The 16,336-nt window shown below is 50.4% G+C and overlaps 1 protein-coding gene across 1 annotated transcript in view; it reads left to right on the forward strand.

The window, feature by feature from the left end:
• LOC149430882 (kinesin-like protein KIF19) overlaps positions 1–16,336 on the forward strand; it is a 74,750-nt gene that overhangs the window by 19,253 nt on the left and 39,161 nt on the right. Inside the window, 3 exon segments of the mRNA XM_089665959.1 lie at positions 3,853–3,978; positions 8,599–8,793; positions 13,679–13,825. Of these exon segments, the coding sequence (XP_089522085.1) occupies positions 3,853–3,978; positions 8,599–8,793; positions 13,679–13,825 (468 nt within the window).

Below are 16,336 nucleotides of genomic sequence, written 5' to 3' on the forward strand. Positions count from 1 at the left end.
GAAGAGCGATTCAAATTCCAGGAGAGAGGTGGAAGAAGCTCATTGATGGTTCCAGAAAGCCATTGATTGCACATTTGTGGAGTGGCACTAATCATTTTGATTGGGCCGCTCTCTGCTCCAAAAACAAGCCGAAGAAGTTCATGTTCTATATTTGGCACCGAGCCAGGTGCCTTTGGTGTCGTGCAAGAATTGCGGCAAAAATTGTTCCTCGTTTGTGCGTATCACATTTTGCCCCCTTTCTGGAATCACAAGCAGAATCGTGCGTTTCTGCCTGCGATTCCAATGGGCTCAAAGGTAAATGGGGCCTAAGGAAGTACTGACCCACACTGTATTGACTTTTCTTTGCTTCATACATACTTTGGATATGTTTTGGTACATTGGATAAAATTTGGTACATTGGATATGTTTTGATACGTTGGATACAATTTGATACATTGGATATGTTTTGATACATTGGATAAAATTTGGTACATTGGATATGTTTTGATACATTAGATACAATTTGATACGTTGGATACAATTTGATACATTGGATATGTTTTGATACGTTAGATACAATTTGATACGTTGGATATGTTTTGATACATTGAATACAATTTGGTACATTGGATATGTTTTGATACGTTGGATAGATTTTTTCATGTGGCGGAAGTTGGATACGTTGTTATTGAAATGGTCTACAGGTGGATATAACTGCTTTAAGGAAGAACTGGCCGACGCCATATTGACTTTTACCGCTTTGCCAACCCCTAGTTGTATGTTGTGATTTGGACACCCTCCAATGGAGCTCCCCTTTAACCATCCGGCTCTTGCGACACCCAGTGATGGGTACATTGTATTCGGCTGAAAGCTCTTCATCAGAAGGACACGCTGTACCTATACCGCGATCCTCGGATCGAATTTATCTTGATAAGCACACGCCTATAGCTTGCCTGCTCCCGAGTCCCTTCTGCCAGCTCTCCTCTTGTTTCTCCAGAAGACCTGATAACATTTACAATTCGCTTGGCCGCAACATCCTGGCGAGCGGGGCAGATAATCGCCATGGCGACGGCTGGAGTCAGGCTTTGCGTCCGTATCTCTTCTGTTACGCCCGTCATCGTTGGTTCTTTATGGTCTGTGCAATATTTGCTCACGACGCGCTCTGGAGCAACCGAGCCGGAAAACAGGGACCTGGGACAAGAAATCAGTGTAAAATGAGAATGGAAGTAAACACGTCAGGTCGTGTTACCGCCGCGCCGATGCCACTTACCTATTCTGTGCCATCAGAGTGTCCCCGGCCAGGATACAGAATCCCTCAAACACTGATCCCATTCCGCAGATAAAGGGACCACTTTTTCTTTTTTAAAGGACAAGCAGCTGTTCAAGTGAACCTGTATTAATAGATGGAAAAAACATGGCTCTGGAGCTGCCAACCACATCACGTTGTTTTCATCCCATCCTTTACATCCCGTCCTCCACATCCCATCCTCCACATCCCGTCCTCCACATCCCGTCCTCCACATCCCATCCTCCACATCCCATCCTCCACATCCCGTCCTCCACATCCCATCCTCCTCATGCTGTCCTCTTCATCCCATCCTCCTCGTCCCATCCTCCACATCCCGTCCTCCACGTCCCGTCCTCCACGTCCCGTCCTTTTCATCCCATCCTCCACATCCCATCCTCTTCATCCTGTCTTCCTCATCCCATCCTCCACATCCCATACTTTTAATCCCATCCTCCACATCCCGTCCTCCTCATTCCGTTTTCCTCATCCCCTCCTGTTCATCCCTTCCTCTTCATCCTGCTCTCTTCATCATTTCCTCCTCATCCCATCCTCATCACCATGTCCTCCTCATCCCATCCTCTTCATCCCATCCTCTTCATCATGTCCTCCTGATCCCATCCTACCCATCATGTCCTCCTGATCCCATCCTACCCATCATGTCCTCTTCATCCCATCCTCTTCATCCTGTCCTCTTCATCCCGTCCTCTTCATCCCGTCCACTTTATCTCGTCCACTTCATCCCGTCCTCTTCATCCCGTCCTCTTCATCATATCCTCCTCATCCTCTTCATCCCGTCCTGTTCATCATGTCCTCCTCTTCCTGTCCTCTTCACCCCATACTCTTCATCCTTTCTTCTTCATCCCATTCTCATCGTCATGTTCTCCTCATCCCGTCCTCTTCATCATGTCATCCTCATCCTGTCCTCTTCATCATGTCCTCCTCATCCCATCCTCCTGATCCCATCATCTTATCCTCTTCATCCCGTACTCTTCATCCCGTACTCTTCATCCCGTACTCTTCATCCCGCCCTCTTCATCATGTCCTCCTCACCCTGTTCTCTTCATCATGTCCTCCTCACCCTGTTCTCTTCATCATGTCCTCCTCACCCTGTTCTCTTCATCATATCCTCCTCATCCTGTCCTCTTCATCCTGTCCTCTTCATCCCGTCCTCTTCATCTCATCCTCTTCATCATGTCTTCTTCATCCCCTACTTTTCATTCCATCCTCTTCATCCCGTCTTCTCATACTGTCCTCTTCATCCCGTCCTCTTCATCCCATCCTCTTCATCATCTTGTCCTCCTCATCTCATCCTCTTCATGTCATCCTCTTCATCCCCTCCTTCTCATCCCGTCCTTTTCCTCATCCTGTCCTCCTCATACCTTCCTCTTCATTCTGTCCTCTTCCTCCTGTAATCCTGTACTCCTCATCCCATTCTCCTCACCCTGTCCTCCTCTTCTTGTCCTCCTCATCCTGTTCTCCTCATCCCATCCTGCTATTCTGGTCCATCTTATCCCATCTTGCCCATCTTCTTTTCCTGAACTGGTTCCTCACCCAATTCTCCTCATCCCGTCCTCCTCATCCCGTCCTCCTCTTCCTGTCCTCCTCATCCTGTCCTCCTCATCCCGTCCTCCTCTTCCCGTCCTCCTCATCCAGTCCTCATCCCGTCCTCCTCTTCCAGTCCTCATCCCGTCCTCCTCTTCCCGTCCTCCTTATCTAGTCCTCCTCATCCCATCCTGCTATTCCAATCCCACTCATCCCATCCTCCTCATCTGGTTTTCCTCGTCCGTTGTTCTCATCTCTGAAGGGTGTTGTACATAGTTGCCCGAAAACATCACAGCACTTTGCCTCAGTTCTCCTCTCAAACGTCCTGATGTAAGCAGTGGGCGGACTCTAGGGAAGAGTTATGCAAATATCAAAATGCCTAGATTGGTGGAAGTCAGTCTGGAGGAGTGGTCAGCCTGGAGGAGTGGGCATTCCTAGGCAGGCAGTATTTGCATACAGACCACCCTAGCAGGGGCGGACTGACAACTCATGGGGCCCCCGGGCAATAGGGGATCATGGGGCCCCTGTGTCCTTGCCCAAACTCAAAGAAGCCTATGAAAAAGGTACAGGGGCATCTCATGGGGCCCCCTACTGACCCCAGGCCCTCGGGCAGTGCCCGAGTTTCCAAATGGTCAGTCCGCCGCTGCACCCTAGGTACATGGAATCCTGAACCTCCATGGTTGAAAGAACTGAAATCCAATGAATGAAAAGGGTGGAGAAAGGGACAGTCAGGCTGGGGAGGAAAGGTCTAGATGATGCTGGACATCCTCCAGCCAGGAAATGGGGAGGAGCTCTATCTGACTTGCTGCAGCTTCTAATGCAGATTGTGAGAAGCTCCCGGTGACATCACAGTAAGTTGTTTCAAGACTGAAGGGAAGGCTGGAGCTCACCTTGAACTCTGAACACCATCATTGGAATAGCCAGGAGCTGCTTTCCTCACCTTGGGGGCAGTTCAGTGTTTGTCTTTATACATCTAAATACTCGGCTTTAGTTGCGTTGGATAGTTATGACTCCTGATGCCTTCACTTCTCTTCTATGTACAGATCTACAATGAAATGATCCGGGACCTACTGAACCCTTCACTGGGCTACCTGGACCTGCGAGAGGACTCAAAGGGTGTAATCCAAGTAGCCGGAATTACAGAGGTGTCCACCATCAACGCTAAAGAGGTAAAATATTACACATCAGCCTCAAACTTTACCCCAAAGGAACTCTTGAAGTCATTTTCAGGTCTCGGGGAACCTTAATAACAGATTCATTGATGATCAGTAAAGAAATGCTCCTTACATTGGGGGTCAGTGGGAAGAATGTCCCTTACATTGGTGTCAGTGGGAAGAATGTCCCTTACATTGGTGATCAGTGGGAAAAATGTCCCTTACATTGGGGATCAGTGGGAAGAATGTCCCTTACATTGGTGGTCAGTGGGAAGAATGTCCCTTACATTGGTGGTCAGTGGGAAGAATGTCCCTTACATTGGGGGTCAGTGGGAAGAATGTCCCTTACATTGGGGGTCAGTGGGAAGAATGTCCCTTACATTGGTGGTCAGTGGGAAGAATGTCCCTTACATTGGGGGTCAGTGGGAAGAATGTCCCTTACATTGGTGGTCAGTGGGAAGAATGTCCCTTACATTGGAGGTCAGTGGGAAGAATGTCCCTTACATTGGGGGTCAGTGGGAAGAATGTCCCTTACATTGGTGGTCAGTGGGAAGAATGTCCCTTACATTGGGGGTCAGTGGGAAGAATGTCCCTTACATTGGTGGTCAGTGGGAAGAATGTCCCTTACATTGGGGGGGTCAGTGGGAAGAATGTCCCTTACATTGGAGGTCAGTGGGAAGAATGTCCCTTACATTGGGGGTCAGTGGGAAGAATGTCCCTTACATTGGGGGTCAGTGGGAAGAATGTCCCTTACATTGGTGGTCAGTGGGAAGAATGTCCCTTACATTGGGGGTCAATGGGAAGAATGTCCCTTACATTGGGGGTCAGTAGGAAGAATGTCCCTTACATTGGTGGTCAGTGGGAAGAATGTCCCTTACATTGGTGATCAGTGGGAAGAATGTCCCTTACATTGGGGGTCAGTGGGAAGAATGTCCCTTACATTGGGGGTCAGTGGGAAGAATGTCCCTTACATTGGGGGGTCAGTGGGAAGAATGTCCCTTACATTGGGGATCAGTGGGAACAATGTCCCTTACATTGGGGGGTCAGTGGGAAGAATGTCCCTTACATTGGTGATCAGTGGGAAGAATGTCCCTTACATTGGGGGTCAGTGGGAAGAATGTTCCTTACATTGGAGGTCAGTGGGAAGAATGTCCCTTAAATTGGTGATCAGTGGGAAGAATGTCCCTTACATTGGTGGTCAGTGGGAAGAATGTCCCTTACATTGGGGGTCAATGGGAAGAATGTCCCTTACATTGGGGGTCAGTGGGAAGAATGTCCCTTACATTGGGGGTCAGTGGGAAGAATGTCCCTTAAATTGGTGATCTTGGGAAGAATGTCCCTTACATTGGTGGTCAGTGGGAGGAATGTCCCTTACATTGGGGGTCAGTGGAAGAATGTCCCTTACATTGGGGGTCAGTGGGAAGAATGTCCCTTACATTGGGGGTCAGTGGGAAGAATGTCCCTTACATTGGTGGTCAGTGGGAAGAATGTCCCTTACATTGGGGGTCAGTGGGAAGAATGTCCCTTACATTGGGGGTCAGTGGGAAGAATGTCCCTTACATTGGGGGGTCAGTGGGAAGAATGTCCCTTACATTGGGGGGTCAGTGGGAAGAATGTCCCTTACATTGGGGGGTCAGTGGGAAGAATGTCCCTTACATTGGTGGTCAGTGGGAAGAATGTCCCTTACATTGGGGGCCAGTGGGAAGAATGTCCCTTATATTGGGGGGTCAGTGGGAGGAATGTCCCTTACATTGGGGGGTCAGTGGGAAGAATGTCCCTTACATTGGGGGTCAGTGGGAAGAATGTCCCTTACATTGGTGATCAGTGGGAAGAATGTCCCTTACATTGGGGGTCAGTGGGAAGAATGTCCCTTACATTGGTGTCAGTGGGAAGAATGTCCCTTACATTGGGGGTCAGTGGGAAGAATGTCCCTTACATTGGGGGTCAGTGGGAAGAACGTCCCTTACATTGGGGGTCAGTGGGAAGAATGTCCCTTACATTGGGGGTCAGTGGGAAGAATGTCCCTTACATTGGTGTCAGTGGGAAGAATGTCCCTTACATTGGGGGTCAGTGGGAAGAATGTCCCTTACATTGGGGGTCAGTGGGAAGAATGTCCCTTACATTGGGGGGTCAGTGGGAAGAATGTCCCTTACATTGGGGGTCAGTGGGAAGAATGCTCCTTACATTGGGGGTCAGTGGGAAGAATGTCCCTTACATTGGTGGCCAGTGGGAAGAATGTCCCTTACATTGGTGGTCAGTGGGAAGAATGTCCCTTACATTGGGGGTCAGTGGGAAGAATGTCCCTTAAATTGGTGATCAGTGGGAAGAATGTCCCTTACATTGGTGGTCAGTGGGAGGAATGTCCCTTACATTGGGGGTCAGTGGAAGAATGTCCCTTACATTGGGGGTCAGTGGGAAGAATGTCCCTTACATTGGGGGTCAGTGGGAAGAATGTCCCTTACATTGGTGGTCAGTGGGAAGAATGTCCCTTACATTGGGGGTCAGTGGGAAGAATGTCCCTTACATTGGGGGTCAGTGGGAAGAATGTCCCTTACATTGGGGGGTCAGTGGGAAGAATGTCCCTTACATTGGTGGTCGGTGGGAAGAATGTCCCTTACATTGGGGGTCAGTGGGAAGAATGTCCCTTACATTGGGGGGTCAGTGGGAAGAATGTCCCTTACATTGGGGGGTCAGTGGGAAGAATGTCCCTTACATTGGTGGTCAGTGGGAAGAATGTCCCTTACATTGGGGGCCAGTGGGAAGAATGTCCCTTACATTGGGGGGTCAGTGGGAGGAATGTCCCTTACATTGGGGGGTCAGTGGGAAGAATGTCCCTTACATTGGGGGTCAGTGGGAAGAATGTCCCTTACATTGGTGATCAGTGGGAAGAATGTCCCTTACATTGGGGGTCAGTGGGAAGAATGTCCCTTACATTGGTGTCAGTGGGAAGAATGTCCCTTACATTGGGGGTCAGTGGGAAGAATGTCCCTTACATTGGGGGTCAGTGGGAAGAACGTCCCTTACATTGGGGGTCAGTGGGAAGAATGTCCCTTACATTGGGGGTCAGTGGGAAGAATGTCCCTTACATTGGTGTCAGTGGGAAGAATGCTCCTTACATTGGGGGTCAGTGGGAAGAATGTCCCTTACATTGGGGGTCAGTGGGAAGAACGTCCCTTACATTGGGGGTCAGTGGGAAGAATGTCCCTTACATTGGGGGGTCAGTGGGAAGAATGTCCCTTACATTGGGGGGTCAGTGGGAAGAATGCTCCTTACATTGGGGGTCAGTGGGAAGAATGCTCCTTACATTGGGGGTCAGTGGGAAGAATGTCCCTTACATTGGTGGTCAGTGGGAAGAATGTCCCTTACATTGGTGGTCAGTGGGAAGAATGTCCCTTACATTGGGGGGTCAGTGGGAAGAATGTCCCGTACATTGGGGGTCAGTGGGAAGAATGTCCCTTACATTGGGGGTCAGTGGGAAGAATGTCCCTTACATTGGGGGTCAGTGAGAAGAATGCTCCTTACATTGGGGGGTCAGTGGGAAGAATGTCCCTTACATTGGGGGTCAGTGGGAAGAATGTCCCTTACATTGGGGGTCAGTGGGAAGAATGTCCCTTACATTGGGGGTCAGTGGGAAGAATGTCCCTTACATTGGGGGTCAGTAGGAAGAATGTCCCTTACATTGGGGGTCAGTGGGAAGAATGTCCCTTACATTGGGGGTCAGTGGGAAGAATGTCCCTTACATTGGGGGTCAGTGGGAAGAATGTCCCTTACATTGGTGATCAGTGGGGAGAATGTCCCTTACATTGGGGGGTCAGTGGGAAGAATGTCCCTTACATTGGGGGTCAGTGGGAAGAATGTCCCTTACATTGGGGGTCAGTGAGAAGAATGCTCCTTACATTGGGGGGTCAGTGGGAAGAATGTCCCTTACATTGGGGGTCAGTGGGAAGAATGTCCCTTACATTGGGGGTCAGTGGGAAGAATGTCCCTTACATTGGGGGTCAGTGGGAAGAATGTCCCTTACATTGGTGGTCAGTGGGAAGAATGTCCCTTACATTGGGGGTCAGTGGGAAGAATGTCCCTTACATTGGGGGTCAGTGGGAAGAATGTCCCTTACATTGGGGGTCAGTGGGAAGAATGCTCCTTACATTGGTGGTCAGTGGGAAGAATGTCCCTTACATTGGTGGTCAGTGGGAAGAATGTCCCTTACATTGGGGGGTCAGTGGGAAGAATGTCCCTTACATTGGGGGGTCAGTGGGAAGAATGTCCCTTACATTGGAGGTCAGTGGGAAGAATGTCCCTTACATTGGAGGTCAGTGGGAAGAATGTCCCTTACATTGGGGGTCAGTGGGAAGAATGTCCCTTACATTGGGGGTCAGTGGGAAGAATGTCCCTTACATTGGTGATCAGTGGGAAGAATGTCCCTTACATTGGTGGTGCAATCTCTGCAGACAGCTAACAAAGATGTCCGCCTGCTGGCTCTGCCAAGTGCCGTTGCCCCTGATATTATGGTGTTAAATGTGGAATTTAATCTTCCAAAGTCGGAAATGTCTGGAGGACCTCTGGCTGAGAATGGCTGATCTACGAGTGACATTGTAATCGCGGTTGGACAAGTTCTGACCTTTCCTCTTCTCATAGATCATGCAGCTGCTGATGAAAGGGAACAAGCAGAGGACCCAGGAACCTACGGCAGCCAATAAAACCTCATCGCGGTCACATGCCATCCTCCAAGTCACCGTGAGACAGAAAAGTCGCATCAAGAACATCACTCAGGAGGTGCGAATGGGAAGACTGTTCATGATAGACCTGGCCGGGTCAGAGAGGGCTTCCCAGGTACTGCAGTGTTCATATTATTTTTGTTCTTTTTCTTTTTTTTTTTTTTGTTTGTTTGGGTTGTAATGTAGCCAGTGGAGAAGAGTGTGATTACTTTTGGCTCTTCTGGGTCTTGTTGGGTTCAGCTCAACTACTTCTCCATCTTCTAGTGACTTCTAGAATGTAGTGGGCTAGACCTGCAGAATCATACAGCCTCAGCCAATTCCCCGGGGGAGGGGAGACAATGACTGGCTGGGGCCTGGAATAGGAGGGTTCTGGTCCTGGAGGAGAAGATCCAGCCTGATGCCCTTCTGGGCAGTGTAGCTGAAGTCTGCAGGAGTTCATTGAGGTCCCAGGTCAGGAAGAGCTGAAGGGCCTGTGTCTAGAGTAAGTCCGTTCAGAGGAAGCCCGTTGGGGATTTGGCCTGGAGGCTCATGGTACAGGTATCTGGCTGGCAGTACAGGGAGAGGTTCATCCAGCACCCAGGGCAAGGATGTAGAACTGTACCCCCTCCCCCACTGATAATACATATTGTAGAATGGGTGTACCACCCTGTGCTCATTCTCTGCCTACTTGCTCTGCTGTGCCCAGGGCAGCTGCCCCTCCTGCCCACCCCTTGTCCCATCATTGGTGTCAGTGGGAGGAATAGTGCCCCATCATTGGTGTCAGTGGGAGGAATAGTGCCCCATCATTGGTGTCAGTGGGAGGAATAGTGTCCCCATCATTGGTGTCAGTGGGAGGAATAGTGTCCCATCATTGGTGTCAGTGGGAGGAATAGTGTCCCCATCATTGGTGTCAGTGGGAGGAATAGTGTCCCATTATTGGTGTTAGTGGGAGGAATAGTGCCCCATCATTGGTGTCAGTGGGAGGAATAGTGCCCCATCATTGGTGTCAGTGGGAGGAATAGTGCCCCATCATTGGTGTTAGTGGGAGGAATAGTGCCCCATCATTGGTGTCAGTGGGAGGAATAGTGTCCCATTATTGGTGTCAGTGGGAGGAATAGTGACTCATCATTGGTGTCAGTGGGAGGAATAGTGCCCCATCATTGGTGTCAGTGGGAGGAATAGTGCCCCATCATTGGTATCAGGGGGAGGAATAGTGCCCCATCATTGGTGTCAGTGGGAGGAATAGTGCCCCATCATTGGTATCAGTGGGAGGAATAGTGCCCCATCATTGGTGTCAGTGGGAGGAATAGTGCCCCATCATTGGTATCAGTGGGAGGAATAGTGCCCCATCGTTGGTGTCAGTGGGAGGAATAATGCCTCATCATTGGTGTCAGTGGGAGGAATAGTGCCCCATCATTGGTATTAGTGGGAGGAATAGTGCCCCATCATTGGTGTCAGTGGGAGGAATAGTGCCCCATCATTGGTGTCAGTGGGAGGAATAGTGCTCCAACATTGGTGTCAGTGGGATGAATAGTGCCCCATCATTGGTATCAGTGGAAGGAATAGTGCCTCATCATTGGTGTCAGTGGGAGGAATAGTGCCCCATCATTGGTGTCAGTGGGAGGAATAGTGCCTCATCATTGGTATCAGTGGGAGGAATAGTGCCCCATCATTGGTGTCAGTGGGAGGAATAGTGCCCCATCATTGGTGTCAGTGGGAGGAATAGTGCCCCATCATTGGTGTCAGTGGGAGGAACCGTGCCCCATCATTGGTGTCAGTGGGAGGAATAGTGCCCCATCATTGGTGTCAGTGGGAGGAATAGTGCCCCATCATTGGTGTCAGTGGGAGGAATAGTGCTCCATCATTGGTGTCAGTGGGAGGATAGGGCCTCATCATTGGTATCACTAGAAGAAATTTCTCCCTTTGTTGGTGTCAGTGGGAGGAACCGTGCCCCAAGGACTGGATAGAGGCTAGCAAAGGGCCACATCCAAGCTTCAAGCCGCAGTTTGGAGACCCCTAAACCGCAATGCCGGCCTGGGGCCATTGTTACATGTATAATTTTATGGGTCCCGCTTGAGGCAGGGTAGATGTATGCTGATAGACAGAGAGCAAAGTAATGTAGAGAGAGATGAGCTCATCATTCTGCTGCTTCTTTCTTCATTGTCTAGTCATAGGCTGGGGGGAGGGGAACAAATAATGCCTGAATGTGACCTGGTTTCAGCCTCTTGCCCTTTGACAGCAAGGCTGGAGTGTGAGAGGAAGAAGCAGCTCAAGTAGCCAATCAGCTTGCGTGCTGTCAAGAAGCATACTGATAGGAGAGAGCAGAGTGACATAGAGATGAGATCACCACTGCGCTGCTTCTCCCTTCACTGTCCAGTCACAGACCATGGGTGTGTCCATCAGACCATGAAACCAAGGACATCTAGTGGCAGGAAACAGTACTGCAGGGGAACTTTTTGGACTGAAGGGGAACATTTTGCTGGTTTGGTATTTAATTTTTTAATGATTTGCTGATACTTTTGGCTGGTGTTCTGCTGTAACTGCACCACCCTGAAAAAAAACAAGCACATAGCCAGGGACCCCCATAGCTACAGGGCAGGGGCGGACTGACAACTCATGGGGCCCCTGTGCCCTTGCCCACACTCAAACCACACCCAAAAAGCCTATGAAAGGTACCAGGGACGTCTCATGGGGCCCCCTACTGACCCTGGGCCCTCAGGCAGTGCCCGAGTTCCCCAATGGTCAGTCCGCCCCTGCTACAGGGGCATATTCGGGTTCCTAGCTGCCCCCCGTTCGCCCCCCCCTGCGGTGTCCCAGTGTAATTATTCTAATCAAAGGACACAATTAGGATCCCTGATCTTGGGAGAAGACGCAACATGCTGGAGCATCGCCTCATAAGATTCGGGGTGCTCGAGGGTTCCCCGGGATCTCGTTGGAAGGATAATATCGAGCATTGCCCGAGTTTCCAAATGGTCAGTCCGCCCCTAGTTCTGGCTTTTGGGGAGGCCTGATGGGGGGGAAAAAAGGGAATCTTCCTTTGTGGCACAAGGTCTACTTTTCTGGTGTTTCTCTTTGTTTTATTCCGTGTGCGGCGTTCTCCTCCCGTGGGCGTGATCCAGAAAGCGTATACCGTATGTAACATCTCCGGCTATAAAAAGGCCGCGCCGAATCTTCTCCGTCTTTGTCCCTAACGAGCGCCTTTGAGGCTTATAATGAAGCTGCTATTTTATTGGTAACCTGAAACCCAGCCGAGGACAAAAGGCGACTCTCGCTGCGGCGGGGCCATCATCCCTCAGCCTGGTGCTGGGACTTCTATTGGATGGTAGCGCCACCTAGCGGGTCTCTGGTGGAAGTACAACGTAGTTGGCGTTCCAATTATGGGAAGCTTGTCAGTTCGGGATTATGGGGGGCTCCCAGCTGCCTTCACGTGCGACCCTCAGGGGGGCTGTCATTCTCATCCTTATCGCCTGCAGCATCCTAGTCCGGATGCCAAAAAAGTGATGTTTCAAGCAGGGGCGGCCCTAGGGTTGGTGACACCCCCTTCGACGAACCTCGCAGGATGGATCGGATCTGCGGATTGAGCATAATGGATCAGCCCGATCCATTATGCTCCCCAATAAAAAGTGACGTTTCAAGCAGGGGCGTCCCTAGGGTTGGTGTCACCCAGGGCGATAATATTTGGTGTCACCCCCTCCGACGATCCCCGCAGGATGGATGGGATCCGCGGATTGAGCATAATGGATCGGAGTCCGATCCATTATGCTCCCCAATCCACAGATCCGATCCATCCTGCGGGGATTGTCGGCTTGCAACCTATACGGGGTTAACTGATCTCGCCACGAAAAGGTACGTTTTAAAGAAAGCCGACGAGCCCCGCAGGATGGATCGGATCTGCGGATTGGGGAGCATAATGGATCGGACTCCGATCCATTATGCTCAATCCGCAGATCCAATCCATCCTGCGGGGTTCATCGGAGGGGTGACACCAAGTGTTATTGCACCGGGTGACACCAACCCTAGGGCCGCCCCTGCTTGAAAAGTCGCTTTTTTGGCATACGGACCAGGATGCTGCAGGCGATAAGGATGAGAATGACGGCCCCCCTTGCTTTAAAACTTACCTTTTCATGGAGCGGGTCCGGTGTCACCACGTGCGATAGGTGTCACCCGGTGCGGCGCGCATCCCCCCGCAGCTGCCTAGGGACGCCACTCTGTTATCCAATCAGAAAGAAGCGCTTCTAATAAAAGAAAAAATGATGGTTTATTTATTCCAGGTACTTATATAGCGCCGTCAATTTACACAGCGCTTTACATATATATATATATATATATATATATATATATATAGTACATTCACATCAGTCCCCGCCCCCGAGGAGCCTACAGTCTAAGGTCTAGGTTCACACTTATGCAGGTTGCGTTTGATGCATTTCTGCATTGCGTTTTGCATTCTTGATGCATTTTTGATGCGTTTTTTCTTTTTTTTTTTTTTTTTTCCTGTTGCTAGGCAAATTTTAAATGCACAATGCAGCAGAAACACAATCCATGCTTTTCTGTGGCGTTCCCATTGAAGTCTATAGAACCAAAAATGCAACGTTTTGCGTTAAAAAAGTCCCTGAGCCTTTCGAAAAAACGCAGCGGGTGAAAACGCAGAGATGTGAACCTGTCCCATAGGAAGTCATGTGACATGGACTGTGTTTCTGAAAAATGCAAGACGCTGCAGAACATGCTTGGGCGTGAACCTATGATAAGGTCCCTAACTGACATTCATACATACACATACATGGGCCAATTTAGACAGGAGCCAATTAACCTACCAGCATGTCTTTGGAGTGTGGGAGGAAACCGGAGTACCCGGAGGAAACCCGTGCAGGCACAGGGAGAGCATGCAGGCTCCAGTCAGGTGGTGCTGTGGTTGGGATTTGAACTGACGATCCGAGTCCTGCCAGGCAGAAATGCTAACCATTTAGCCCCTGTGCTGCCCTATATATAGACCCCCTAACTGTCACTTGCTTGTATTGCAGACTCAGAACCGAGGACAGAGGATGAAGGAGGGGGCTCACATCAACCGGTCTCTGCTGGCTCTCGGGAACTGTATCAACGCTCTGAGCGACAGAGGAGGGAACAAATACGTCAACTACCGAGACAGCAAGCTGACCAGACTTCTGAAGGTGCGTCCATGCAGTGCCGAATATTCTTCTGTCACATTGTTGGCCATTTCAGGCTCCTCTGTCCAGGAAAAAAGAACTTTATAACAATTATCCGCACAAGTATTTGTATTTGTTTGTGAAAATTATACATTTTTCATACGGATATCATTATATTGTCTTTGCTCTTCCTTATAAGATTCTTAAAGGGTAACTCCCATTTGTTGATAAAAAATATTCCCCCCCCCCCCCCCCCCGGGGTGATCAATGCACATCGCAGGGATTGAAACAAAGTTTGTAGCAGAATTCTACCTTGTGTTTCTTTGAAGAAATAGCTGTGTGTTTCCCCGTGTCCTGGGTGGACTGATTCTGATTGGGAGGGTCAGGTTCATTATAATCACCTGGGGCATGCTCTGTGCTCTGTCAAGGAAAGCTAGGGTGTGCTGGAGGATCTATTGATGCTGGCTGCTGGGGGATCTAAGGTCAATGGTGGGGATCTGTTTTTATGTGAGGGTCTATTGTTGCTGGGGGGTCTTATGTTGATGTAAGAGATCTACTGTTGAGGGAGAGGTTGTTGGCTACTGATGTACTATTGGTGCTGGCTGCTGGGAGATCTGTTGTTGCTGTTGGGGGGTGTCTATGTTGCTGTGATGGATCTTTTTTGCTGGGGGTGATATTTTGTTGTGGGTTGTCCATTGTTGCTGTGTGTTTGTGGGGGGGGTCTGTTGTTGTGTGGGGGATCTATTGTTGGTACGGTGGGCTTTATTATTGCTGGGTTCATCGTTGCTGCAGGGCATCTATTGTTGCTGGAGTGGAGTCTAATGTTGCTGGGGGGACCTATTGTTGCTGTGGTGGAGTCCATTGTTGCTGTGGTGGAGTCCATTGTTGCTGGGGAATCCATTGTTGTGTGGGGCAATCTCTTGTTGCTAAGGTGAGATCTCTTGTTGCTGAGGTGGGATCTATTGTTGCTAGTTGCAGGAATATATTGTACTGGTTTTCTTGTTATCATTAACAAATTCCTTACAAATTATTTAGCACCACAAAATGATACTTGGTTCTGTATCCTCTAAAAGGGGATGTACTGGGAGGTGAGTAGTAGGTGGAACCAAGGAGCGGTAATCAGAGGTGGGTAGGGGGGTGGAACCATGGAGCAGTGCTCAGAGGTGGGTAGGGAGATGGAACCACGGAGCGGTGCTCAGAGGTGGGTAGGGGGGTGGAACCAAGGAGTAGTGCTCAGAGGTGGGTAGGGGGTGGAATCAAGGAGTAGTGTTCAGAGGTGGGTAGGGGGTGGAACCAAGGAGTAGTGTTTAGAGGTGGGTAGGGGGGTGGAACCATGGAGGGGTTCTCAGAGGTGGGTAGGGAGTGGAACCAAGGAGTAGTGTTCAGAGGTGGGTAGGGGGGTGGAACCATGTACCACTACCCCCTCCCTCCTAGATTGTAAGCTCGAAAGAGTAGGGCCCTATAACCCCTCGTGTGCTGTTTGTAGTTGCTGTAATGTTTCATGTATTGTCCCCCCCTCTATTGTACAGCGCTGAGCAAACCCTTCGGCGCTATATAAACTCAATGTAATGTAATGTAATAATGTAATGGAGGGGTTCTCAGAGGTGGGTAGGGGGTGGAACCAAGGAGTAGTGCTCAGAGGTGGGCAGGGGGGGTGGAACCACGGATCGGTGCTCAGAGGTGGATAGGGGGTGGAACCACGGAGCGGTTCTCAGAGGTGGGTAGGGGGTGAAACCAAGGAGCGGTGCTGATAGGTCGGTAGAGGGCGGAACCAAGGAGCGTTGCTTAGAGGTGGGTAGGGGGTGGAACCAAGGAGTGGTGCTCAGAGGTGGGTAGGGGGTGGAACCAAGGAGCGTTGGTCAGAGGTGGGTAGGGGGGTGGAATCACGGAGCAGTGCTCAGAGGTGGGTAGGGGGTGGAACCAAGGAGTAGTGTTCAGAGGTGGGCAGGGGGTGGAACCAAGGATTAGTGTTCAGAGGTGCGTAGGGGGGTGGAACCACGGAGCGGTTCTCAGATGTGGGTAGGGGGTGGAACCAAGGACCGGTGCTGATAGGTAGTTAGAGGGTGGAACCAAGGAGCGTTGCTCAGAGGTGGGTAGGGGGTGGAACCAAGGAGTGGTGCTCAGAGGTGGGAAGGGGGTGGAACCAAGGAGCGTTGCTCAGAGGTGGGAAGGGGGTGGAACCAAGGAGCATTGCTCAGAGGTGGGTAGGGGGTGGAACCAAGGAGTGGTGCTCAGAGGTGGGAAGGGGGTGGAACCAAGGAGCGTTGCTCAGAGGTGGGAAGGGGGTGGAACCAAGGAGCATTGCTCAGAGGTGGGTAGGGGGTGGAACCAAGGAGCGTTGCTCAGAGGTGGGTAGGGGGTGGAACCAAGGAGCGTTGCTCAGAGGTGGGTAGAGGGTGGAACCAAGGAGTGGTGCTCAGAGGTGGGTAGGGGGCGTAGATAAGGAGAGACTCAGGAAGGGGGAGTTCCTGCACCTTTTCTATGAGAAAAAAAGCCCCGGGCTTCAGAATGAAATAGAAAAGTCGTGTTTAATAA

The sequence above is a fragment of the Staurois parvus genome, unplaced genomic scaffold (assembly GCF_062004578.1).
Source record: "Staurois parvus isolate SC_StPar_1 unplaced genomic scaffold, SC_StPar_1.0 ptg002432l, whole genome shotgun sequence".
Classification (NCBI taxonomy): domain Eukaryota; kingdom Metazoa; phylum Chordata; class Amphibia; order Anura; family Ranidae; genus Staurois; species Staurois parvus.